The sequence below is a fragment of the Hyperoodon ampullatus genome (assembly GCF_949752795.1).
Source record: "Hyperoodon ampullatus genome assembly, chromosome: 8".
Taxonomy (NCBI): Eukaryota; Metazoa; Chordata; class Mammalia; order Artiodactyla; family Ziphiidae; genus Hyperoodon; species Hyperoodon ampullatus.
The window spans coordinates 27,780,270-27,805,954 of record NC_136921.1 but is presented as its reverse complement, the minus strand read 5'-3'; the positions used below and the strand labels follow the sequence as shown (position 1 = coordinate 27,805,954).

The 25,685-nt window shown below is 39.5% G+C and overlaps 1 protein-coding gene across 5 annotated transcripts in view; it reads left to right on the top strand.

Annotated features, from left to right (window-relative positions):
- The window catches only part of UNC80 (unc-80 homolog, NALCN channel complex subunit), a gene marked incomplete at both ends in the record, with an annotated part of 239,774 nt that overhangs the window by 191,034 nt on the left and 23,055 nt on the right, over positions 1-25,685 (top strand). For all 5 annotated transcript variants that reach the window (XM_079710608.1, XM_079710606.1, XM_079710605.1 and 2 more), the window contains 10 exons: positions 392-488; positions 7,729-7,899; positions 11,319-11,411; positions 12,879-12,914; positions 13,270-13,488; positions 18,430-18,630; positions 20,786-20,909; positions 21,863-21,988; positions 23,240-23,363; positions 24,110-24,316. In XM_079710608.1, the coding sequence (XP_079566734.1) occupies positions 392-488; positions 7,729-7,899; positions 11,319-11,411; positions 12,879-12,914; positions 13,270-13,488; positions 18,430-18,630; positions 20,786-20,909; positions 21,863-21,988; positions 23,240-23,363; positions 24,110-24,316 (1,398 nt within the window). The remainder of the gene's footprint in view (positions 1-391; positions 489-7,728; positions 7,900-11,318; positions 11,412-12,878; positions 12,915-13,269; positions 13,489-18,429; positions 18,631-20,785; positions 20,910-21,862; positions 21,989-23,239; positions 23,364-24,109; positions 24,317-25,685) is intronic.

Genomic DNA, 25,685 nt, shown 5'->3' with positions numbered 1-25,685 from the left:
TTTAGTTTTCAGAAAATTGGGTTTTCCTGGGCAATTCTAAGTGAATAACCCTTTAAGACAGGCTTTTATTATCATGGAATGTGTACAATTAGAGGTATTCAAAGATGAAGTCTCATGTCTTACCTTAGAGCATCCAAATATCCTTCTATTAGATGAGTTTTTTTAACTACCAAAAAAAAGCACTTTTATTTGTCATCTGATTATTCAAAAATAGAACAGAATTTTTAGTCCCTTTAGATGAGGATATTAAGTGTTCACAGTTTAGGAATAAAGTCTAACAAAGAAATGCCTACAAAATATAACTGGAAAGAAAGTGTTAGGAGTAATAAGTTCTTCTTTATCCCTGGTGGAATCCACTCTGATTGTGTGCCTTGACCTTCTGTCTCTTCAGATTTCTGCTATGGAAATGAAGACCTGACTTTCTCTATAAGTGAAGCCATTAAGCTCTGTGTTACTGTGGTGGCATATGCTCCTGAGTCATTCAGAAGGTAACTGCAGCCTTTTATTCTGTGCCTTGTAATAAGTAAGTATGGCAAAGGAAATAAAATTGAGTGACTACAAAGGTTATGTTTGCTAACATTAGCCTGTAATGTTCTGGCAAGTACGTTTTCAAAAACTAAATTTAGGGAACTTGTCATAGCAGAGGTTATGAAAAATATAGTAAATCTTCATCAATTTGAAATCCCCTAATTTGGAAATTGTGAAGTGGCTCAGATGTTTTAGTCTTGTTTAGGAAATATCCTCACATGTAACAGAAATTAATAGCAAATAAAATTTCAGAAAAGACATTTAAGCTATTTAAGAAAACTCCTTTCAAGGAGCAATAAGAACTTGTGTCACACAAAGAGCAGGAAGAGAAATCTTGCCTGTCATTTTGCCAATGAAAGGAATCCAAAGGACTCACCATGGCGAGTGTGATTTCCAGTTCTAGGATGTTGGCTCTGACCTGATTTTATTTACATATATATATATAATATATATATATATATATATATATATATATATTATATATAATATAATATATAATATGTGAAATGAAAATCAGCCTCATCTCTCTATTAAAATAGGTATTCTAAAGGCAGAGACAATAATTCAAGTGAATTATGGATAGCCCCTTTTTATGTAATGTACATGCTTAAAGATAAGAGCTGCATTCCTTCCAAATGTTCCATAATTCTGGCTTAAACAACCCTATGGCCTTCCCTCCTCTTCCTCAATTCAACATTAGGAAATCTCTCCCTCTTAATTTCTCAATCTACTTTGATTTTTTCTTGTAATATGTAACCCATAAACAAAGCATTAGGTTGTATTCTACCATATTCTTAGTACATGTGATATATCTTCCAATGCCCAATATAGTGCTGTATTCCATAGATGATATAACAATATAAATTTATAAAATGAATGAATCAGATAACAGCCAACTGTTTCCATGTTCCTATTTCTCTCATTTGTAATTCTTCTTGCATAGGCCTTTGTGGTGAGAAAATAGTTTGAAAGTAAAAATATGGATTAGTCATAAACATATCACAGTTTTTGCCTCAACTTTCTCTCTTTTGAGAGAAGGATAGGCTAATAAATTATTCCAGGGTATTGCTCCTCTGTTAAGACTTCCAGATCTAGATAGGTTATAACCTTTCTGATGTAAATTCAAAGAACTGAGACTACAAACTGCTGTCACACAAGGAATAAAATATAAATCTTATCTGAGTGTTAACTCAAGGATGTTGGTTCTGATCTAACCCAGAGTCACCCGCATTGGTCCTACCTCCTCAGACCAGCTGTTGAGCTCATGTGCTCAGGGTGAGTTGTGACTCTGACTCAGGTTTGAAGTGAAAGGGAAGATGACTAGTGATTCTCCTGGTGAAACAAACAGAGAACTAGCACTTGTCCATTCATACCAGTCCAGTTCTAACCTACTAGTCAAGCCTATCCTGAAACAGCTATATATCAGGTGATTTATGGAACACTAGATAGAAATGTATAACTGATCTGAAAGTAAAGCATAGTGATCTACTTGGGTTGTAAAGATTGCTTGGGGCTTACAGATTTCCACATTTCTTAAAATTCTTAATTCTGTTTGATCAAATCTCCTTATCAATTTCTCATATTCCTCCTTAAATCTACTTCTGGTTTTCAATTAGTGTAGAAAAATATTGACCCAACTATTGCAATTCTACTATTTTAACCCAGTGGATATTTTGACCCCAAGGATATTTTGACTATGAATTTATAAATACAAACATCTTAATCATGATTATACCTATAAGTTTTCATTAAAGGATTATTTTCTAATTTATTTATGCCCGTTTAATTCCTCAATCAGTCATTTTATGTTGCAAATAAGCCACTTTCAACTTTTCATTTTTATTTTATCAAAGTTCTTTTCATTGAAATTATTTTCTTTCTATGTAAAATTTATAATAAAGTTTACATTCATTGATTAAGTTTTGGGGGAGGACTTATTTTATCTTGGTCTGTATCAAACTTTGCTTATTAGAGTTTCTGTCATTTTGAGCTTTTGTGTTTCAGGTTTTACTGCATAGTTTCCCCAAGTCAAATTTCAATGGTGCCCATAAGATGTAGTTTCTTAATGTAGAATAAACATCTGAAGCAAGATGTTTATTAAATAACAAATTCTACTCAGTGGTGTTTTAACAATTGTCAGTTTTATTTTATGTCAAAAATTCTTTCAGAATAGTTATTATGAATTGGATAAAAGACTAGGAATTTGTATTTTTAAAGTAATCAATGAAAAAAGCAACAGACAACTGGTCAGATATTCCCAGACTGCTTTATAATTCAGGATTAATCTTAGAGTGTAATACCATTATTTCATATTCTTCCATCGGTTTGTTCATTATGTACTATCTCCTCACACACCGCTGGGACAGAGAGAGAGCAAATGATAGGGTCAGAACATCCCGCTGACAAGCAGGGTGACCTCCGCCCCATCTCCACAGTGCATTTCCCAGTCCCCCCACTGCAAATAATCTCTCCTGCCTCCGGTCCCAGAGCAATTTATTTTGAAGTTTTCCCCTATGAAATCTGTTGCTCAGCCATCTCGAGGCGCTGAGCCAAGTCACCTTACCTCATCCTGCCTCTTACCAACCAAGTCTGTAAACATACGGAACCACCTGAAGAAAATGCATACAGTCTATTCTTACCACAGCCTCTGGTGTAAATCTCTGCTCTCCTTGCCTGAGCTGAGTACCACAGCCATCTTGAGGGTCCTCTTTATCCTTTCTCAGAAACTCCTGAAATGGTGTTGGTCATAAGATTTGAGGTTTCTGGAAGGATCCAGTGAAGAGTGACTTGTTTCTTGCCCATGTTCTAAATAAATGAAGGAAGGCAAGGAGGAAGGCAGAAGGGAGGTTGAATTATCGCCTTTACTACTGAGAAAGATTAAGTAGGGGAATTGGGCTTGAAACAGGACTGCCCTGAGAACTCCCAGCAGAGGATAGAAGCCCTGTTGGCAGGCTTTTACAGGAAAAGGAAAAGAGCTGAGCTGATTTTGCCCAGAATGTCTATATCAATTTGCCCCTCAGGTAAGTCTTTGTCTTCTCCAGAACCTAATGAGTAAAAGGGCAAAGAGGAACTGGGATTGATATTGACTAAACACTCTCTGCTGGAAGGAAACATGAGGAATGAGTAAAATATGCCACCCCCATCCCCAACATTCTCACCTTATTCTGTCTTAAGCAATGGGGATTAAACACTATGCCCCTGGTCAACCCTGCCTCAGGAGGGCAAATGTACCCTCTATCAAGACGGTCCTCATCTTACTTTCCTTAGGCTCCTCCTACAATATCACAGCTCCATAAAAGGTTCAAAAATGGATCAAAACCTTGCATTAATTTAACTCCAAGTCCCTTCGATTCCTAAGTGTCAAAATACCCCCTCTTCTATTTTCCACTCCAAGCATATCCAGTACCATGTTATTAGGGTATATCAGAGATTCTGCAGTGCGATTAAGTGATAACATGAAGACACTGCAATGATAAAATGTATAAAAATTCTCTAATATTAAAATGCTAACAGCATAGAGAAGCCCTAAATTTGACTAAAAAATCCTCATATTATCAAATTCCCAATGAGATATGAAAGATGCTTTCAAGTTAAAATCCAAACACATTGAAATCAAAAGGAATTAGAGTTCACAATCAAATTCTCTTGTCATTGTGAGTTAAAAGCCAGAGTCCAATACTGTTAAGCTAAATTAAAATTTTTTTAGAAAACCTCCTTAATACCTTATTCTGCTCTGTTTAAGCCAGAACTGTTCTGAATTCCTGGGTGGAGCCAGGATCTCTTAAGTAGTTGTTCCCTAGGATATGTTTCATGGGAATAAATTCAATTCTTACAAGACTTCAACATTTGTAATACCAAGTCCCTGTTGTGCTTAAATTTTTTTTAAATAATGTATTTTATTTAAATATTCATACAAGAAAGTTTTTACAAATTGTAATTTTATAGTTTAATGAATGTATACAAAGATAACACATCAGTGTAACTACCACTTAAATTGAAAAATCAGATAAAAGAACCACTATCCTGATTTCCAACATCACAAATCAGCTTTGTCTGTTTCTGAACTCAACTACAATGAAATAATATGGTAGGTATTTTTTAATGTCTGACTTCTGTTATTCAGTATTATTTCATGAGATTCATCCACGCAATCATGTATAACAATAGTTCTTCGTTTGTCTGTAATATTCTATTGTATGGCTATGCTGAAATTTGTGTATTTCTTCTTTTGTTGACAGACATTTGTGTTGTGTCCAGTTTGAAGCTATTACCAATAATGCTGCAGTGAACATTTTTGTATATGTCTTTGTGTGCACATATATATGCGTCTCTGTGGGTAGAAATGCTCTGCTAGATCATGGAGTATGTATATGTTTTGCTGTAGTAGATACTACCAAAAAGTTTTCCAGAGTGCTTGTATCAGTTTTCACTCCCACCAGCAGTGTATAAGTGATCCAGTACTCTACAGCCTCATCAACACTTTGTATTGTCAGTCTTTTTTTATTTTAGCTGTTTTTGTTGGCTTATAGTGATATCTCATTGTGGTTTTAATTTCCATTTCCCTCCAGCAAATTAAAAGGTTTGGAAGCCTTTCAGATTGTTTACTGGAATTTGGATATCTACTTTTGCAAAGGGCCTATTGAAGTATTCTACCCATTTTTAAATGAGATTATCAGTAATTTTTATTTGATATATAGAATTTTTTTAAAGAGTCTGATATAAATACATTTTAACTTATATAGAGTGGTGTGCTGGTAAACATTTAACAACCAACTCTCTGGGGGAAAGAGTTTCTGATATGTAGCATTGCCAATTTGCCAATATGTAGCAATTGCTGAATACAAAATACCAGAATGACATCATTGAATGTGGTGTTGGAAAGAGATGCTTATGGTAGGCCTTTTTCTTTAAATTAATTTTTATTGGAGTATAGTTGCTTTATGATGTTGTGTTAGTTTCTGCTGTAAAGCAAAGTGAATCAGCTATACATATACCTCCTCTTTTTTGGATTGCCTTCCCATTTAGGTCACCACAGAGCATTGAGTAGAGTTCCCTGTGCTATACAGTAGGTCCTCATTAGTTATCTATTTTACACATAATATCAATAGTGTATATATGTTAATCCCATCCCAATCTCCAAGTTCATCCCATCCCCCCCTTCCCCCTTGGTATCCATACGTTTGTTCTCTATGTCTGTGTGTCTATTTCTGCTTTGCAAATAAGATCATCTATACCATTTTCCTAGATTCCACATATGTGTTAATACACAATATTTGTTTTTTTCTCTCTCTCTTACTTCACTCTGTATGAAGTGAAGTCTTACAGTCTCTAAGTCCGTCCACATCTCTGCAAATGATCCAATTTCGTTCCTTTTTATGGCTGAAAAATATTTCAATGTATATATGTACCACATCATCTTTATCCATTCCTCTGTTGATGGGCAATTAGGTTGCTTCCATGTCCTGACTACTGTAAATAGTTCTGCAGTGAACCTTGGGGTGCATGTATCTTTTTGAATTATGGTTTTCTTTGGGTATATGCCCAGTAGTGGGATTGCTGGGTCATATGGTAGTTTTATTTTTAGTTTTTTAAGGAACCTCCATACTGTTCTCCATAGTGGCTGCATCAGTTCACATTCCCACCAACAGTTCAAGAGGGTTCCCTTTTCTCCACACCCTCTCCAGCATTTGTTGTTTGTGGATATTTTGATGATGGCCATTCTGACAGGTGTGAGGTGATACTGCATTGTTGCTTTGACTTGCATTTCTCTAATAATTAGTGATGTTGAACATCTTTTCATGTGTTTGTTGGCCATCTGTATGTCTTCTTTGGAGAAATGTCTGTTTAGGTGTTCCACCCAGGTTTTGATTGGGTTGTTTGTTTTTTTGTTCTTGAGCTGCATGAGCTGTTTGTATATTTTGGAGATTAATCCTTTGTTAGTTGCTTCAGTAGCAAATATTTTCTCCCATCCTGAGTGTTGTCCAGTAGGCCTTCTTGACTGGTTATTTAGCCATTCCAGCATACCACTGGCTACTTGTATTTCAAATAACATCTCTTACTCTGTGGCTTATAATTTTACTCCCCTAAGGTTGTCTTTTGATGAACAGAGCTCTTCATTTTAATATAGTCCAATGTATCACCTTTTTCCTATTTTTTATTGCTTTCTGTGTCCTCTTATGAAATCTTGGCTAACCCAAGGTTATGAATATATCCCCTTATATGCTAGGTGCTTTTTTATTTTTATCGTAACATTTAGATTAACAAGCCATCTGGAATTAATTTTGGTATGGTGTAAAGTAAAGGGTCAAAGTTTATTTTTCCCATAGAGATATATAATAGGCAATAGACCCAGCACCATTTATAGAAAAGACTAGCCTTTCCCCATTGCATTGCAGTGTCATCTTTGTTATAAATCAAGTATCTGTGGATTTGTTTTGGACTCCTTATTCTGTTTCATATATCTATTTGTCTATCCTGGCACCAATATTATACTGTCTTAATTATGATAGTTTTATAAAAAGTCTGATGTCTGGTAATATGTCTTTTTACAATTATGAAATTTCCATCTTTAACTTACCTTGAAGTCTGTTTTGTCTGACATAATAGTTACATCAGCATTCTTTTGGTGTTTTCTCTTTCACCTTCAACATTTCTATATACTTATATTTAATGTCTCTTGATAGCAAAATATAGCTGAATTTTTAAATTATTCACACTAGTAAGCAGCCATTTTCATACCTGCATCACAGTGACTGTTTCCAGACCAGACTCTTGCTGTAAAATTGCTTAAGCTTTAAGAAGCCAGCCTCCTAAAGAAGGGTTTTATTTTGTCTCAAATTTGTTGCAAATTACTGAATGGAAGCTTTGTTGATGATTGTGAAGCTTGTTTCTCTGATTGACTGAATAGCTCTACCTGTTACCATTCTATTGTTCTTTCAACCAATTGTATAAATGCTAACTCTCCCAAGTAGATAATATTCTTCCTAAATGCAGAATTTTATCACCTTTTATCCAGTGCTTAATTAACTAATTAATTAGTGTTGGTAGATATTTCCATCAGCTTTAATTACTCTTGACTTGGGTGGAGTGGGAAGGGGATTCAGAATTTTCCAACTCTCTAGAGGCTTTTCATTTCTCCATGCTCCAAAATATCAAGTAAGATGTAAAAACGTGATTTGGTTTTCTATCTGTTGATTAAAGTCTTCAGATGCTGATGGTCTTGGAAGCTTTGGTGCCATGTTACCTACAAAAGCTAAAGAGGCAAACGTCACAAGTGGAGACAGGACCCGCTGCCCGAGAGGAGATCGCCGCCATGGCTGCTCTTGCGACATCCCTGCAGGCCCTTTTATACAGTGTAGAGGTCCTCACCAGGTAATCCCATCGGCAGAAATAGCCACAGCCATAAACTCTATGTATCCGCCAAAAAGATGAAAATCTCTAAAACCCAGTTTTTATTTACAGATAACTTATCCAAACTCAGCTAAAACTGCAAACATTCCCTAAGTTGTTTAGATAAATAGTGCTCAGTACTCTAAGTAATAATAATGATGATGACAATAATAATAATAATTGTTAGTAGTAGTATTCTACCATGATTGTTAAGCACACATTTACGTGTAGCTTGCCGAGCTTCTGTGGCAGTTTTAACCCAGCAGTAAACAAATCTTTTGTAAAAGGGCTAATTTAGTGAATATGAAAATGTGATCCACGTTTTTATTAGCTCTTATTTTATGAAACATGGAATGACTGCAATTTCAACTAAGCATTCTTTTATTATTTTCCTGTTTGTAAAGAGCTGGATTTATTTTTACTATAATTTCAGAAGCTACATAACAAACATAAACTACAAAATTTTATTCTAATGCTAGAATTGATAGATTCTCTGTCGGACAGGACTCAAGAGTGCTGAGAGAGGGGACTGAGGGATTTAGGAATGGAAAGGTCAGTTGACACCAGGGTTCAGCCCTAAACAAAGTTCCAAGAAGTTAGCCCTGTCACCAGATTCTTAGGTACGGAAGCAGAGGAATTGAGCTGCCCTGTGTCAGGGAAGGGCTGGATTGATGAGGCCTGGGCGGGCGTTGGCAGGTGGGAGCATTAGCGGGGCTGGAGGGATGTCTGTGTACCAAGGATAGAGCGAGTGGGGGTGGTAGATGCAGGACACTATATAGTGATAGGCTTTACTTTTCCATTGTCATCTAAAATCAGCTGGAAGGAGACGTTCCTCCCCATGGGTGGAGGTGGAGAAGCCTTCTTTCTGCATCGATGTCTTTGCTCCTCCATCCCATTTGGCCATATCATTAGCCTAAAATTCTATGGTTTACTCCCATCACAGGCACCAACTTCTCCAGCCCCATCTTGCTCAGTTGGTGAGGGGACTCGCTGCAACCCTTCAGTCCGAGGAGGACTTTTCCAGCATGCACCAGCAAGTCAGAGGGGGAGTGAGATTGTTATTCATTAAGTTCAATCTATGTTTAGTTCCTAATCTTGCACTACATTGCCAACCGAGGCAAGCAGAACATAGCCCAAAGCCTCGGGTAGACTCTCTGCTGAAGTGCCCGCGTGCATCTAATCTGAGGGGATGGGAAGCAGTGGAATAGAGAGCAGTGACAAACCGCCAGTGAGAAGCAGCCCCCAGTGCTTTGATGATGGTTTCCTGAAAGTCTGTGGGGGTAGAACATTGCAAGGAGAAATACATGACATACACCCTTCCTTCTGCACCCACCTGGTTATGTCACTAGTGCCTTCCTGTGACTAGAGGAGAGAAGAGCAGTCAATTTCCTTCAAGGGCCACTTGATTCTTTCTCTTTACAGTACACAATGTTGATGCCTTCTGTTCCCTTTTATAAGGATAAGTCAATTAACTTCTCTAAAACTGACTTACCAAAAATTTCGCAAAGAGTTATGGATGGAGCTCTGACATTTGAAATTCTGTGGCCTTAAATATTCCAGTGTATTTAATATTCTTTTGATGGAGTGGAAGACTAGCCTCATTGGTTGGCTGTAATTATTCACAACAAAATTGGCTTCATTGTTTTTTACAAAAAGAAAACAAGAAGAATACCGGTTCACTTCCACAGTCCTAATGTACGTTGCTCATGAAAAAAATTAACCGTTCTATAGGTAGTAACACAGAAACAAGTATATTACAAGTGTATCAGTGTTCATTTTCCATTGTTGCATAACACATTACCACAAACTGAGAGGCTTAAAGCTGAACGCATTTATTATCATCGCATGGTCCTGTAGGCCGGAAATCTGGGCAGGCTCAGCTGATCTGTCCGCTCAGGGTCTTGCAAGGCCAAAATCAAGATATCAGTTGGTCTGGGCTCTTACTGGAACCATCTGGGGACAAATCCACTTCTCAGCTCATTCAGGGTTTTGGCAGAATCCAGCACCAGGCAGCTTTAGGTCTGAGGTCCCCTTTCCTTCCTGACCGTCAGCCAGGGGCCACTCTCTGCTGTTGGAAGACACCTGTATTCCCTCTTACACAGCCCCCAGTCATCCAGCCAGCAGTGATGCCTTGAGTCCTTCTCAGGCTTCAAATTTGTCTGCCCCTCCCAAGAGAAGCTGTCTGCTTTTTAAGGGCCGGTGATGAGATTAGGCCTACCCAGATCATTTCCCTTTTGCCATATGATGTAGCGTGATAACGGGAGTAACACCAGTGGGGCAGTGTGGGGGAAGGCCTTGAGGCTAGCTTTAAATTCTGCCCCCTACAGCAAAGGCACCAAAGAGACGGTCTGGGGCGATTTTTAAAGGGTTACTCTCCAGCCACAGCCAGCATACAGAAAACGAGCATAACAAAAGCAAGCTTTAAAGAGTTCATGTAAGCAATTGCTTGGAAAAGCCTTATCTTCCTTTCCATGTCACAGATGACACAGAGGCAGTTTACCTATATATGAGCTGATTGGAACCTATTTCTTAGCATCTATAATAAATTATTGACTTAACAATAGATACTAATTTACTCACTTTCCTGGGTAGTCTTAGGTATAATTTTTTTTAACATCTTTATTGGAGTATAACTGCTTTACAATGGTGTCTTAGTTTCTGCTTTATTACAAAGTGAGTCAGCTATACATATACATATATCCCCATATCCCCTCCCTCTTGTGTCTCCCTCCCACCCTCCCTACCCCACCCCTCTAGGTGGTCACAAAGCACCGAGCTGATCTCCCTGTGCTATGCGGCTGCTTCCCACTAGCTATCTATTTTACATTTGGTAGTGTATATATGTCCATGCCACTCTCTCACTTCGTCCCAGCTTACCCTTCCCCGTCCCCGTGTCCTCAAGTCCATTCTCTACGACAGGAATAAACACACAGACTTAGGTCTAACTTTGACTAGAAAGATTCTTTTCTTGTTTGATAGTTTCTCAGAAAAACAGTGTGGTTGATTATGGAGCAGGTGGCCTAAATGATATGTACACCCCTATCTTTTTCTTACTGTCTAGGATGGCTAACTTCCTGGTACCTGTGGAATTAAAAAATGAATTCTTAACTCTCACTTAATCAGCACAGACTTAGAAGTCTGATTTCATGAATGTCTGGTTTGAAGAGTACTTGTTTATTACTCAGGACCAAGAAATGAAAGACCTTAAATCGTGGTGAGCTTATAGACCCTTGGGAATCAGTGTTCCCTTTAAAGTGCCTTCCAGGACAGACTCAGCAGAGGAATGTGACAGAAAAGGCCAAAGTCTTTATAAGCTTCTAGCTTCAAGCTTGTGTGAGCTGCAGTAACTTGAGAGTTTCATAAGTGTCTCCACTTCTGTGGTTTTGTTACTGTTGTTGCAGGCCCATGACGGCCCCCCAGATGAGCAGGTGTGACCAGGGTCATAAAGGGGCCACCACAGCCAACCACACCATGTCGTCTGGGGTGACTACCAGGTAATTCACTGGCTTTATTCTTCTGTGGTCTCTCAATGTCGTACAACCTGAATCTCAGCTGTTGCGAGTGAAAGGAATCCTGAAAATAGTCAATATTGAGCGTGAAAATCTCCAAGGAAAAGAGAAGAAGGTGAGAGTTGAGAGTTACACGAAAACACCTAGGCTTTTTTTTTTGCAACTGTCACCTTTGTAAATGAAGAGAAGTAAGCCACCTTCAGAAACTGGCATTTATGTCCATTTGTTTGTGTGAACATGCAAGATGTTCTCTGCCTCCTGGGTGGTCTTTGAACTATTCCAGTGTTGTTTCACTTGCCTCCAAGAAAAAGGCAAAGGAAACAGTAATAATCAGGAGGTGGCTTCTCATTCCAGGGCAGTTGTGCAGTCACCTTTCTTTCATCTGGACAGATTTTCTACAGACATTTCATCCAAGCTTTGACTTAGTCCCTTAACTGATGCTTTCACGGTTGTTGAATTAATCACCTTCCCTCTTTTGGTGCAACTCAGACACTGGCTGCACTAGTTAATACTTTACTTCATTCTGCCTGGGTTAACCTCTAAATACTCTGAGACAAAAATAAAAGTTTAATTAGCTTCCTCCTCCAAGGAAGATTTAAGACAGAGCAAACCCAAAATCAGCTAGGGAGAAAGTTATCTTTTCCCAGTATGGAATAATTAGCAGAGATTATAAGGAAAAACTGAATAATTTTCTACTTTCTCTGAAGCACATTTTTAAGTGTATATAATTATTTATGTAAATTCCCTGCTTATCATATATTTATGTTAAAAATGAAATAAGTTCCAAACTATCACATCAGATATAAATTATCTGATGTGATAGTGTTACCTCAATTTCTCACATTAGGGGAAAATGATTATATGGGTTTTGAGTAATGAGTTTAAGTGATATTTAGGGGTTTCTCTAAGCTTACTGAGCTATGTTCAACGCTAGATGAAAGGTGCCCAGAGAAAGAGGGCTTCTAAAGTCCTGTTACCCATCACTCATAAAGCAAGAAGTCTCTAGAACTGAAAGGAAGTCAGCCATATTTCTTCCTAAAATATAGCACATGACGTTAAAACTGCAACTTAGATTCACCTCACTTTGAAAGTTTTCAAAAATTTCCTTCATTTGACCACATTCCATGAGTTTGTGTGTGTTTTTAGAGCATCTGTCTTTCTACAAATTATCTGGCAATGGAACAGCTTTCATGGCAGCTATAATTGCAGCATATGTGGTAGGCAAATGAAAGATCAAGACTTTATAGTTTAGGATTAATATCAAGATTTATATTTTAGGATTTACATCAAGAGTTTATATTTTAGGATTAATATAATTAATGTGTGTATGAGGGAGCTTACCAAAATGTGCAACTTCAAAGTCTTCTCATAAGAAAAAGTCGTTAAGAGGCCCCACCGCAGGGCCCCTGTTCTTACTCTGATAGTTACGCAGACTGTTTTTCTGACTCCCAGGTACCAGGACCAAGGTGCCAAACTGCACTTTATCAGGTACAGAAAGACAACCTCATTTTGTACTAATTCTGTCATCTTGTGATAATTTGCCTTGGGAGCTGGGTTATGGTTCCGTCAGCTTTCTTTTCATTCAGGCATGGCATCCTACTTCTGCATAAATCCTCAGGAAGTGGCTAATGGGAAGCCACTACAGTTTGGGATGACAGTCTCTTGCAGGATGATGAACTTTCTTCATCCTTCCGATAAGGTTCTCCCAGGCCCCGCCCTGCTGCTTCATTAACTTGCATGTAATATAAGGCATCCTAGTTTTCTTCAGTGGGATACCTTCCTCTCATAGTTGCCCCCCCATACACCTTCCCAGACCCGCAGTTAAACTTTGATAATTCCCCAGAGAAAACCTGCACTTACTGGAAGAGGGGCAGGGCCTTCCCAGAGAGGAGCTAGATGAACGGCTTGCTCGGGAAGAGTTCAGAAGACCCCGGGAGTCCCTGCTTAACATCTGCACCGAGTTCTACAAGCACTGCGGGCCCAGGCTGAAGATCCTGCAAAACCTGGCCGGGGAACCGCGGGTCACCGCCCTGGAGTTGTTGGACGTGAAGTCCCACATGAGGTACTGTCCTCATTTTCTCTGCCCCTGAGTGTGCACACGGCTTGGGCTGGATGTCTGGAGGGGGTTTGGGGGGGGTGTGTATGCGGGGGGATAAATGTGGGGCAGGATAAAAACTTGAAACTGGCTGAAATGGATTGGTCTCCTATAGCTTGGATGCACATCAAACAGGGCCCTCTGGGAAAATAGATGTTAAGTCCGTGGAAAAGGATCTTAGCGTGGACAGGGGGAAATGTTCTTAAAGACAGAAAAGCCCAGTTGATGTATTTGCTCCTTAGTAAAAGAGAGTGAAAGGGAGACTGCATCACCTGAATTCCTAGGGAAGTAGCTTTCTTCCACATGCTCTTTACCGCCCTAATTCTAATTTTTCACAAGAATCCAATGTCTCTTCTCTCTTATTTTACACAAAAAAATGCACAGCTACTTTCTGCTTGAGGACTTGCTCTGCCGCTCCACTATCTGAGGATTCAGTGAGGGGCCTGCAGGGAAGGAGCAGTTTTTTGTTGTTTGTTTTTGTGGTACGCGGGCCTCTCACTGTTCTGGCCTCTCCCATTGCGGAGCACAGGCTCCGGACGCGCAGGCCCAGCGGCCACGGCTCACGGGCCCAGCCGCTCCGCGGCATGTGGGATCTTCCCGGACCGGGGCACGAACCCGCGTCCCCTGCATCGGCAGGCGGACTCTCAACCACTGCACCCCAGGGAAGCCCGGAAAGAGCAGTTTTAACTCGGAGCCACACTTTGGTGGAGTCTGAGATCCCTTTTACACATATTGTGCATGATAGCCTTCCAATGTTTTGAAAAAGTGTCCTGGTAAAAATTCTGCACTAGACGAAGCCAGTCATCATTTAAAAATTTGTACTCCTGGTATGTCAGGGAGGGCCCCCAGAATTATATCTCTGTGCACTCCTGTTCCTTCTTCCTAAGGAGATGTCATTTCACTTGTTGCTTCAAACTATAAAGGCTGTGTCTGTGTTTTCAGATTCTTAAAAGGAACATGATTCCAGATGATCTTCTATTTAGATTTGTAACAGTTTTTAAAGCATCATAAAAATTCCTTGAAAGGAAAATTCCATTGGTAACAAAATATTCACTTGGAAAGTTTAGTATGTCTGTAAAACTAAAGGTAGGCTTAAGTTCTAGCCTTTCAGAAATAACATTGCAATTTGGCAACACACACCAATTTCCTGATTATCGTCTCTTTTTTTTCTTAAAATGATTCCTCAAAAAATTTAGAAAGTACTAAGTGAGGGAAAATGAGAAGCCAGAAATGTATGGAGAACACAGGCTCTTTATCCTCCAGACTGATTTCACATTCTCTGAGTTGCTGGCACACACCCAGAACTCTAGAGCGTCACATGTGTTCACACTCCCTGCTGTGCTGTGATGGGGAAGAACTTATTTTGCACTAAGAATTTCAGCTCCTGCACTGGGAAAGGCGGGGAAAGTTTGAAGTGTTAGGCTTCTGTTGCCATAGTAACTCCGTGCTCCGTTCAGGCCATCTCCCCTCCTTTCCTACTGATAATGGCTAGCTGACCTGAGTAATTGTACATCACATTCCCAGAGTCAGAGAATCACTACTATCGACAGACATTTTGTGGGAGAAAGGGGAAAAGATTCCTAAAAGATGGGAGAGCGAGTGAAAAGGGGGGGGAGGGGAGAGATCATGATAATGGGTTAGTAACTGTCCTACGTATATCTGTATCTACACTCAAGGCATTTGGAGAGAGGGGAGAGCATGAGTTAGAGAGGCCCGGAGCTCCCTCTAGAGGTCAAACCCTATTAAAGGTTAAATGAGCTCTAGGAGTTCAAATGATTAACTCTGTGCCTGGCACAGATCTAGGGCTCAGTAGATGCTAACGCTAATGAGAAAGATCCACATGCTATCCTAGACACTGGGGATGTAAAATAAAGCCCTAGTCCTCAACATGATCACAGTTCAATAAGTGAGGCACACATAAGAATACAGAATGCGGTGTTGCAAGCACTATATATCACATGTATTTATGTGTTTATTATTTTACCAAGTACTTGAGGCAACTCAGAAAATTCTATGATGCAAAGGGATACAGTTTACAAATTAGAGAGTCGAAACAATGTGAAAAATTAGCAGGGAAACAATCTAGTTTATGATAAGATTAGCATGGGAAATCTACGTGATTTTATCATATTAGATACTATTGATGAACTGTAAATTTGACTTTGAGCCTCTGAGTTATCAAAACAACAGGGAAAAATGGCTGATTATAAAATTATAGTGTCAATAAGATGAAACGCACAACTAGTTTTTTTTGGTAAAGCAAAATCCCCCTTTTAAAATATGAAGAACAAGAAGTATCTCCTGGTTGAGGCATCTTAAAGGAAAGAGCAGAGTGATGGGCAACAGCCTCACCAACATCCCGTCACAAGTAAAGAGCCAGCCTCACGTGACTGATGCCTGGCGGTACTGAAAGCTGCACAACGTCACAATGCAATTCAGCAAGAGTAACCTGTATGAGCACAGTTATTTCATGGCCTGGATCTATAGGAAGGTAGGCAGAATTTTTTAATGCAAGGGACTATTTAGACGACATCCCCTCTGTTCATGCTATTTCACACCAGCTCTCAATAAAAATGGACCTGTCGTGTTCTCTGGCCAAACAGAGTTTGCTGAGTTCCACATGTTTTGACCCTACACCAAAGCAAAGGGTATAGTTAAGGTTTTCTTTTGTAAATTAAGTACACATTTGGCTGTATGTCAAAGTCAGAGCTAAATATATAAAGTTTAGAATTGGGGACCTATAGGTAGTATTTAAAGTCCTAAGAATAGATAGTATCCATCAAGGAGAGAAGGTTGATTTTTTTTTTAAAAAAGAAAGGGGATGATATAAAAGATAGAGGAGGTAATTGCAAGAAGTACTCGATTTGAATCAAAGAGACAAGAAGGAGTGTTGAGGCGATCTGTACCCCTGCATTTGCAGAAGTTATGATGGGCTGCAAGGCTCTCAAGTAAAACATTCTTGATTAGATAGAGTTTCTACCCTAAAGGAATTTATTACCTCATTTTTCCAGACCAAAGCTGCCAAAGCAGCAGAATAGCAGGAGAGTGAGCTCTGCAAACTAATTTTTCTCTCTCTCCCCCCTCTCTCCAACTCTCCCTCTTTCCTTTCTCCCCCTCCGTCTCTCCCTTGTGCTCTCAAGATTATTCATGTGATAGTACAGCAAAGACTGTATTAAAGGAAATTTTTGTTTTATGCTCGAAGCATATTCATTTTGTAACATGACCAGAGATGAGAGAAATTCAGTTAATAATCCATAAAATGACACAAATCCAACTTTAAGTATTGTTTTCAAGCTTGAAATAGATCAGTTATTTCTCTAGCATTTCTTAAGGTTACCTACAAGATAACAAGGGAAAAGAAATATGTGTATATACTATATTTGTTGTGGTGGTTACTTCATGATGTATGTGAGTCAAATCATTGCACTGTACACCTTGGACTTATACAGTGCTGTATGTCAATTATATCTCAATAAAACTGGGAGAAAAAGAAAAAACCCATTTAAAAAAGAAATATGTGTATATAGATATACTTTTATCTGTCAATCAAACGACCTGAAAAGTAAAGAATTATTTTCTGCATGGCACATTTTTGAGAAAGAGATAAACAAAAGAGTGTGAAGACTGTTTAAAACGATTTCTTTAAAACACACACACTCACACACAATTTCCAGAAGGACAATGTGTATGTTCCGTCTGGAGACAGTATGAGTGGGGATGAAGAGACAATGACTGTTGATAGTGAGGGGTTGCCATGGAGAAGATGGATTGAATTCATGTTTCCAGATGAAGCCTCGTAGGAAAACATTGAGGGAATTTGGGGACCTAATATGAGGAGAGCTTTTCACAGTGTGGATGTCCAAAGATGGAATGAGCTGCCTTATGCAGTGGTGAATCCTCCATCCATGGCACTAGTCAGACGGAGCAATTGTAGAGCAATCCACGTGGTAGACGGGCAAGGGCCTAGCTCTGATTCCTATACCAGAGTGCCTGTCAGAATCACCTGGGGTGCTCTTAAACTGTAGTTCTTTTTAAGCATTTGTCCTGTCTCTCTTGGAGTAATCAAAAGGACTTCTTATTAAAATGCTATAGTTAATACATGGAAAAAAAGGAACGATTCAATATTACCATTGTGCTACTTCTAATGAGTTGAGGAATCTGTGCAGTGATCACTAGTAGCCACTGACCTCATGAAGAGTGACAGCTAGGAATCATGTATGTCCTGAGGAAAGTGCACATCGCCTGTGAAGGACACATACCAGAAAATCAAAACCTAATCTGAGGGCTTCCCTGGTGGTGCAGTGGTTGAGAGTCCACCTGCCGATGCAGGGGACACGGGTTCGTGCCCCCGTCCAGGAAGATCCCACATCCCGCGGAGCAGCTGGGCCCGTGAGCCATGGCCACTGAGCCTGCACGTCCGGAGCCTGTGCTCCGCAACGGGAGAGGCCACAACAGTGAGAGGTCCACGTACCGCAAAAAAACCCAAAACAAAACCTAATCTGATCTAGCCCCTGGATCTAAGTACCAATCGAATTAAATACAGGAGAAATAGGATAAATTAAATGACACCATGGAGATTCAATCAGCAAAATCCAGAGTGCAGGAAATGCTACGGGACCAACAGCTAATTTCTCCAACAAATAAATTACTAGATGTCAAAACAAGAGCAGAAGAGGGGGGAACCTACAAATTGAAAAGACTTAAGAGATATATCAACCAACTGAAATGTATGGGCCTTATTTTGTCCAGATTTGTTTTTTAAAATGTTTATTTACAAGTTATGAGATAATGTGCCAGAATGTTCATAGTTTAGGGAGTCAGTGTGCTGGAAGGAGGGTGATTAGCATGACGCTGTGTGGGAAAATTCTCATGGTGGCTTTCTAAGCTTATTCTTTAAAAATATTTTAGGTTGGCAGAAATTGCACACTCCCTTCTGAAGTTGGCACCATACGACACCCAGACAATGGAGAGCCGTGGGCTTCGACGCTACATCATGGAGATGCTCCCCATCACCGACTGGACAGCCGAGGCAGTGAGGCCGGCCCTTATCCTCATTTTAAAGAGATTGGATAGGATGTTCAACAAAATTCATAAGATGCCCACTTTGAGGTGAGGAGGCCTCCTAGTCAGCTGTTGGTATTACAAGCTTCAAACTTCAAGTTTGTCATTTTTGAAGGTCGTGGATCAATCCGGAGTTGAATGAATGGCTCAAAAGTGTTCGGTTGGTTATATGTGCAGAGCTAATCAGGTATATGAATGCATAAGTAGCAGGGTCTATATTTTGAGGAAATAACATATTCTTCAAAAATATATATTTATCTTGAAAAATCTATTCATTTCTTAGCTATCACATTCCTTATCTGACACACATAAGAAATTCAATGTGTATCCTTCAATTCCTTTTAAAGTAAGGCAAGGTATGCCTTATAAATTAAACAACTAAGGAGAGAAGAAAAATTAACTTGATGTTCAAAAATGTGTATTTAACATAGTATTTTAGGTACCAGTTTATAGAAATGCCAAGCTTTACAATAATCAGCGAAGCAGCAGCTAAAGAGCTCTCAGGGTTGATAAAAAATACCTAATTTTCACCTTTTCACCTAATTCAGGTGGTATTAAATCAATGTTATTGCCACTTGTCCTTCACTCAGTGGCCTGAAATATCAGTTGGTAGCCTTTATGTGAGCAGATGCCTCCGAACCAGGCTACCTGGAGTTCTGAGCCCAGTTTGGAAATCTATAGCCACAGTGAGCAGATAGATCAATTGATAAATGCTAATAAACCCACTAGTTTGGAAATTTCCAGTTTGGGTTAGTGAGACCATTTTCTGTCCTATTAAACTAAACCCCAAATCAATGCAACTCTTGCCCAAGAATCTGTAGCACTTATTGTTCAATTTGCCAGAACTTTTCCAGGTTTTATCCTGTGCTCTTCTTCATTTATGCAGCCATCAGAAGCTGTTGAATTTATTAAAAAGAAATTGAAATATTTTATTCTAATAATGTACAGTTTGATCCTATATTCTTTTCTACCGTGATGATGGATGCCTATATGTTATTTCAAGGTTATTTATTTTAGTAGCATAGAAATGAGTATCCTTAAAGCACTCCTATTTTCTTTAGTGGTCCCAGTGGAACATCCATGCCTATTGGCAAATGGCCAGTCTTATAAATCTCACAAGGGTGTGTTAAAATAACTTTTCTTCTAAAGATGTTAACATCTACATAGGCTAACTCATTTGTCATACAAATAAACCCATTATAAAGAACAGTAGTTTCCTAAAAGTAGACTTCTGGATTAATTCATAGACTTGATTAATTGTAGGCAATTTTCTTGGTGTGCATGCTATGAATTTGGGGTTGCCTTGGATTTAATTTCTTCAGGTGATCTCAGTTCAACAAGAGAAATGTTGACTGAACTTAACCTGTGGGTTACTTGAGCATCAGGAATGTCAACATATCCTCATGTATGAACATTTCCATTTTGTCATTGTAGAGATTTCAATTTGGTAGGCAATATAAGCTTAGAAATTATTTCCAGGAAATAGCATTGATCTCAGTAAAGCCCAACGTGTTTATTTAGGGGGCCACAGAAACGACTCTTCAGTACTGAGGTAATTACAGACCAGATTGTTTTCTATTACAGAAAATCTCATATTCATCTAATTGGGTTATGTATACCACCATTTATACTACCATAGAATGTAGCCCCAAAATATCATTTTTTAGGCGGCAAAGAAAGAACACTTTTTAAATAGATGGTTTTCCTCTAATGCCATCTTTTTGGCAAGAGTTAAGCCATATAAATCTAATTAGTTGCAGTCTGGTATAAAAGCTGATGAGATCAACTGTAGTCTGATAAAAACATTTCAGAAACACAGCCTATAGTCAAATTAGTTCTACTGGGAGTAATCACTCCTATGATGGGTTTCCTAAAATGGTAGTCTCATACCCTCTCTCATAGTTAAAACCAGGAAACTTGAAATGCCACCCATTCATCATCTCTGTTTTTTCTTCAATAGATTTTGTCTCATTAGTCGAGTGGGGCAGGAGTGCCTCTGCTACGTTTTCAGTATCCTCTTCCCTTCCTAATGTGCTCTGTACTTTTGGAACAACGTGGGTAAACTTCCTCCCCTCTGAAGCATTTTGTTGTCTCAGACACCCATCCTGTCTTAGATGGCGTCAGAATCACTGTCTCATTCACTCGTTTCAGACAGTCTCCAGAAGGGAGCCACGCTGCTAATGGCTCCTATATTGTATTCCAGGCGACAGGTTGAGTGGGAGCCTGCCAGCAATTTGATTGAAGGGGTTTGTTTGACACTTCAGAGGCAGCCAATCATATCCTTCCTGCCTCACCTTAGGTCACTGATCAATGTCTGTGTCAATCTGGTGAGTAGCCAAGTGGCAATCTTATGAAACTTTACAAAATTTAACTCTGCTATTGACTTCTCTGAACTGAAGATTTACAGGTCAACCTACCTACCTACACACCTACCCATGAAAACAGACGGCTCAGGTGACACTGAAAATAGTGAGGTACATTTCAAGGTAGTGTGTGGGGAGATCAAGGGGCCCGTCCCTCTACAGATGGGATTTTGGTGTGCTGCTTCCCACGCACTACTCTGACAATTGACCTCTTCAAGTTGCGCTGAGAGTTGAGGGCTGCCAGTTGGAGAGTGGGGTGGTGGGAGACTGCACAATTGGCTAGAAGTTGAAGTAGTCTGGGGTGGGGGAGATTAAAATGCAAAGAGGATTTTTTTCTTCTTTTTTAGTGAAAAATCACATTATGGGTTGGTCAGTCTAGGATTTACATGAAAACAAAAAATTTTTTATCAGTTATGTAATATCTAGAGTCTGGTTGTGACAAGGTTTTGTACAATGTGGAAACCGTGGTAGAGCATTTCATTGAACAGAATCCGCTGCTTAGCTAGTTGAGCAATAAATCTGTCGCTGGAATGCCTAGCGCAAGTAGAGCTCTTGCCATCATCATTGTTGTCAGCATTTACTCCATCAAAGAATGTTGACTGCATTCCTTTGAGTCCACAAGTAAGTATGTCCAGTCTCCTGCTTAGAATAATTTTGGGTTCATCTCTCATTATTTACATAGTTAGTTATAAGCAACATTCTACAAAACCTTGGCTGAATCCAGTGTAATCATTTTATCTGACTCCAGACATTACATGCCTTCAAAAGAAGGCAACACGAACAGATTGAAAGTAACATGCCCAACCTTCAAATTTTTTATTATCATTATTATTATTATTATTGACTGAGACTCCCTTACTACAGTTGCATGAAATTGCAAAAGTCAAGGCTGGTCATGTGCTCTGTTTGTATTTCAGGTGATGGGAGTGGTAGGACCCTCCAGTGTTGCTGATGGATTACCCCTTCTTCATCTCAGCCCTTATCTCTCACCACCTCTGCCCTTCAGCACAGCTGTTGTCCGGCTTGTAGCATTGCAGATACAGGTGTGACTGCCTTACCTGTTTGTCACGCTCATTACGTTGCTGGTTGAGGCACCTGATCATGGTGTGCTCTTTTATTTTTCTGCGAAGGCTGGGCAAAATCTGTGAAACAGAAGTGTAAACATCTCCAGACTTTTACAGTTTTGGAGCTTCAGCCCTGAGCTTGGTCCTAAAGTTGTGCTTCTGTAATTCTTCTTGAGATCTCAAAAATAGCAGAGTCATTTAGTCCTGCCACAACCTCAGGAGCCGCTTCTGTCGTTTAAAACGTGTGTCAGTACCTTAGGAAAATAATGGTTCACAGATAATCAGCTCACAATTGTTAATTAAAAGAGGCAGTAATGTTCAAAGTCTGGTTTTAAATTATCTGCAGAAAGAATTGCAGTAAAAAAAATTCAAATATTATTACTAGACTTTGAATATCTTAATTTTCTTTAATGGTTGTGGGCTGAATATTGAGGGTGCTTTTTTAAATCATTTTTCTCCCACTTCTTTTATTTCCTAAAATTAAAATAATCATTCCCAAAGCAAAAAAGGATAGAATGCCAATTTCCCTGCCTATTTCTGTGTGTCACCTAACTTTAAAGAGTGATAAATCACCAGAAAGCTTTCTGACCAACGGGAAGTATACAATGGCTGTAAATGGATAACCGACCCATCCATTATCTGACAACCAAGCTTGATGGTCCATCACCCAGAGAATGGTTAGATGATGGAAAAGAGATTAAGCAAGCACTGTGGCTACCAGGCAGAAGGGAAATAAAGACATCCCTAAAGTGATACATTTTGACAACACGTATACAGAGATCATTTATTTCTTTTTATATTGTCTATTGCTTTCTGGCTTGAAGAAGGTCTTATACAGGGGAGAGGATTTTTAAATAACTCCCCAATGGAGCAGGTGGCAAGATCTCCTTTTCTTCCTTTTCTTCGGTCGCTAAAATATTTATTGGTGGACACATGGATAAAATGAATGGGGAAGTGCAGTTGTTTTTGTACCAGACTATAAGTATCATGATTTTTCATTTGATATTCAAGGTGTTGCTGTTTTTTAGGTATATAGCTCTCAATTATGTCAAACAAATGGTAAAGTATCAGTTTGGGGTGAATCTTGTATGCTGCACAGATGACAATTGAACTCCTAGTTTGCAGGTGCAGCCATCAGGGAGTCCCCGTCTCCTCCATGCTGTGTAAAAACAAACAGACTGAATGGGTGAGGGGGTCAATTAATCTTTTTTTTCTATTATTGCTGTACAGGCTTTAAAAGAAGATTTTCCTTTAAGCCATGTGATCTCCCCATTCACCAATCAAGAGCGAAGGGAGGGGATGCTTTTAAATCTGCTCATCCCATTTGTGCTCACAGTAGGATCTGGAAGCAAAGGTCTGATTAATTTAACTAAAGGAAATTTATCATTGTTGTTGTGTTTTCTTAAGTGTCAGGCTGTTATTTCTTCCTTTTCCCATGAAGGCCGTCATTGAAGTTGATCTGAATGATTTAAACAAGGTTATCTTAGGAAATAAGAGTTTTTCTTTCTTTTCAGTTTAGCTGCCCTTGGTCAAGACTATCTCTGCTCCACCTAGAAGATGCATCCTATTTAAAAGCATTTCAGTACAGCAAAAATCAGGAGAGCATTGTTTCAATTAAGAAAATGCTATTGACTGAAGTACAGTGTGATGTGAATTGACAGAGAATGGACTGGATAACCTACTGACACTAGGTTTAGTGTAAATCCTGCCACTGTCACTAAATTCCAATATGTTTTCATTACTCTTACTTCTTGGGGGATCTTTTCTTTTAGGAAAAGTTTATCTCAAACATAAAGACAGTGCATTATGAGTATTTGAGCAGAAAAAAAAAAAAAGACAGGAGATTGAAATGGTAAGCAGGAGATTTGGCTAAGAGCAGGGATCCTTGGGTGCTGACTATGGAGGAGAAACCCAGTACCAGGAGCGCTGCTTCTGTCCATAGGAGAAGCTGTACTTGGTGGGGAAGGCGCTCGAATCTCTAGGGTGTTCTAGTTTGGAATTGGAGAAAGAGCTGAATTTTTCTGTGTCTAATGTGGAAATGTTGTCTACCTTGTGACTTGCTTTTCTTTCCACTTCCTCCTTACAAACTCTGCCCGGCAGATAGCCCATGGCTGGAGCAGCCTGAGGTGCAGCTGCTACTGCAGACAGTCATCAATGTGCTCCTGCCTCCACGGATCATCAGCACGTCCAGAAGCAAGAGCTTCATGCTGGAGAGCTCCCCCGCCCACTGCTCCACCCCCGGGGATGCAGGCAAAGACTTGCGCAGGGAAGGGCTGGCAGAGTCCACCAGCCAAGCAGCATACTTGGGTGGGTACTTCTCTCTAGATAGGTAGGTAGGTAGGTAGGTAGGTAGATGGATAGATAGATAGATAGATAGATAGATAGATAGATAGATAGATAGTGGGTACTTCTCTCTAGATAGGTAGGTAGATAGGTAGATAGATAGGTAGATAGATAGGTAGATAGATAGATAGACAGACAGATAGATAGATAGTGGGTAGTTCTCTCTAGATAGGTAGGTAGGTAGATAGATAGAGAAAGAAATAGAAAGATATAGATATATACACACATATGTATATGTATACATGTATATATGTATATACATATGTACTTATTTAGTTATGTTCCACCTTGACTCAAAAAGAATTTTATTTTATTTTTTTCACATCTTTACTGGAATTAGTTTCTGCTGTATAACAAAGTGAATGAGCTATACAGATACGTATATCCCCTTATCTCTTCCCTCTTGCATCTCCCTCCCTCCCCTCCTCACTATCCCACCCCTCTAGGTGGTCACAAAGCACCAAGCTGATCTCCCTGTGCTATGCAGCTGCTTCCCACTAGCTAGCTATTTTACGTTTGGTAATGTATATATGTCCATGCCACTCTCTCGCTTTGTCACAGCTTACCCTTCCCCCTCCCCATATCCTCAAGTCCATTCTCTACAAAAAGTATTTTAAAAGACCTCAATCCAGAAAGTATTTAGAGAAGCCACTTCAGCAAGTACAAAGCATCACCCTTGACTTCTACCTTCCCTTTACCCTATCCCTGCTGTGACTTGGTGGAATACTAACAAGTATTCGACCATTCCACGTGACCCATGGAATACTAACAGCTACTCCTTGACTAGAATGAACTAAGCTGGGGAGAAATGACCACCGTTGCCACAGCACTGAGACTAAGGAGCACTGGCAACAGAAAATCTCAAAAGGAGGAAGCTGAAAAAATCTTGCCTGACATTTTTCAATTCACTAAAGCAGACCTTGGTGGGGAGTATAAGGTGAAAGCAGACTCAGTGGTAAAAACAGGTCCTTCAGGTCCTTGGAGTTTGGAGTGTGTGTGTGTGTGTGTGTGTGTGTGTGTGTGTGTGTGTGTGTGTGTGTGTGGCAGGGGGTGTTTGTACTGCATTACTGAGGAATGTATTTGAAAATGATGTGATTGACAATGAGAATGAAAAAGGAAAAAAAGAAACAAGGCTGCATGTACATAGGACTTGCCTGTGTGGGGCATGGTAGCCAGAGACATGAGGTTGTAGGGTTCAGATAAAACCTAGATTCTGGCACAGAGCCCTGCATGAGGTTTAGGACTGTGCAGAGGATGGTGGGAAAAGAGGCCTTAGCATGTAAGACAGGGATAGGAGAAAACACTTAACGGGTAACTATCTTCAGTTCTCTCC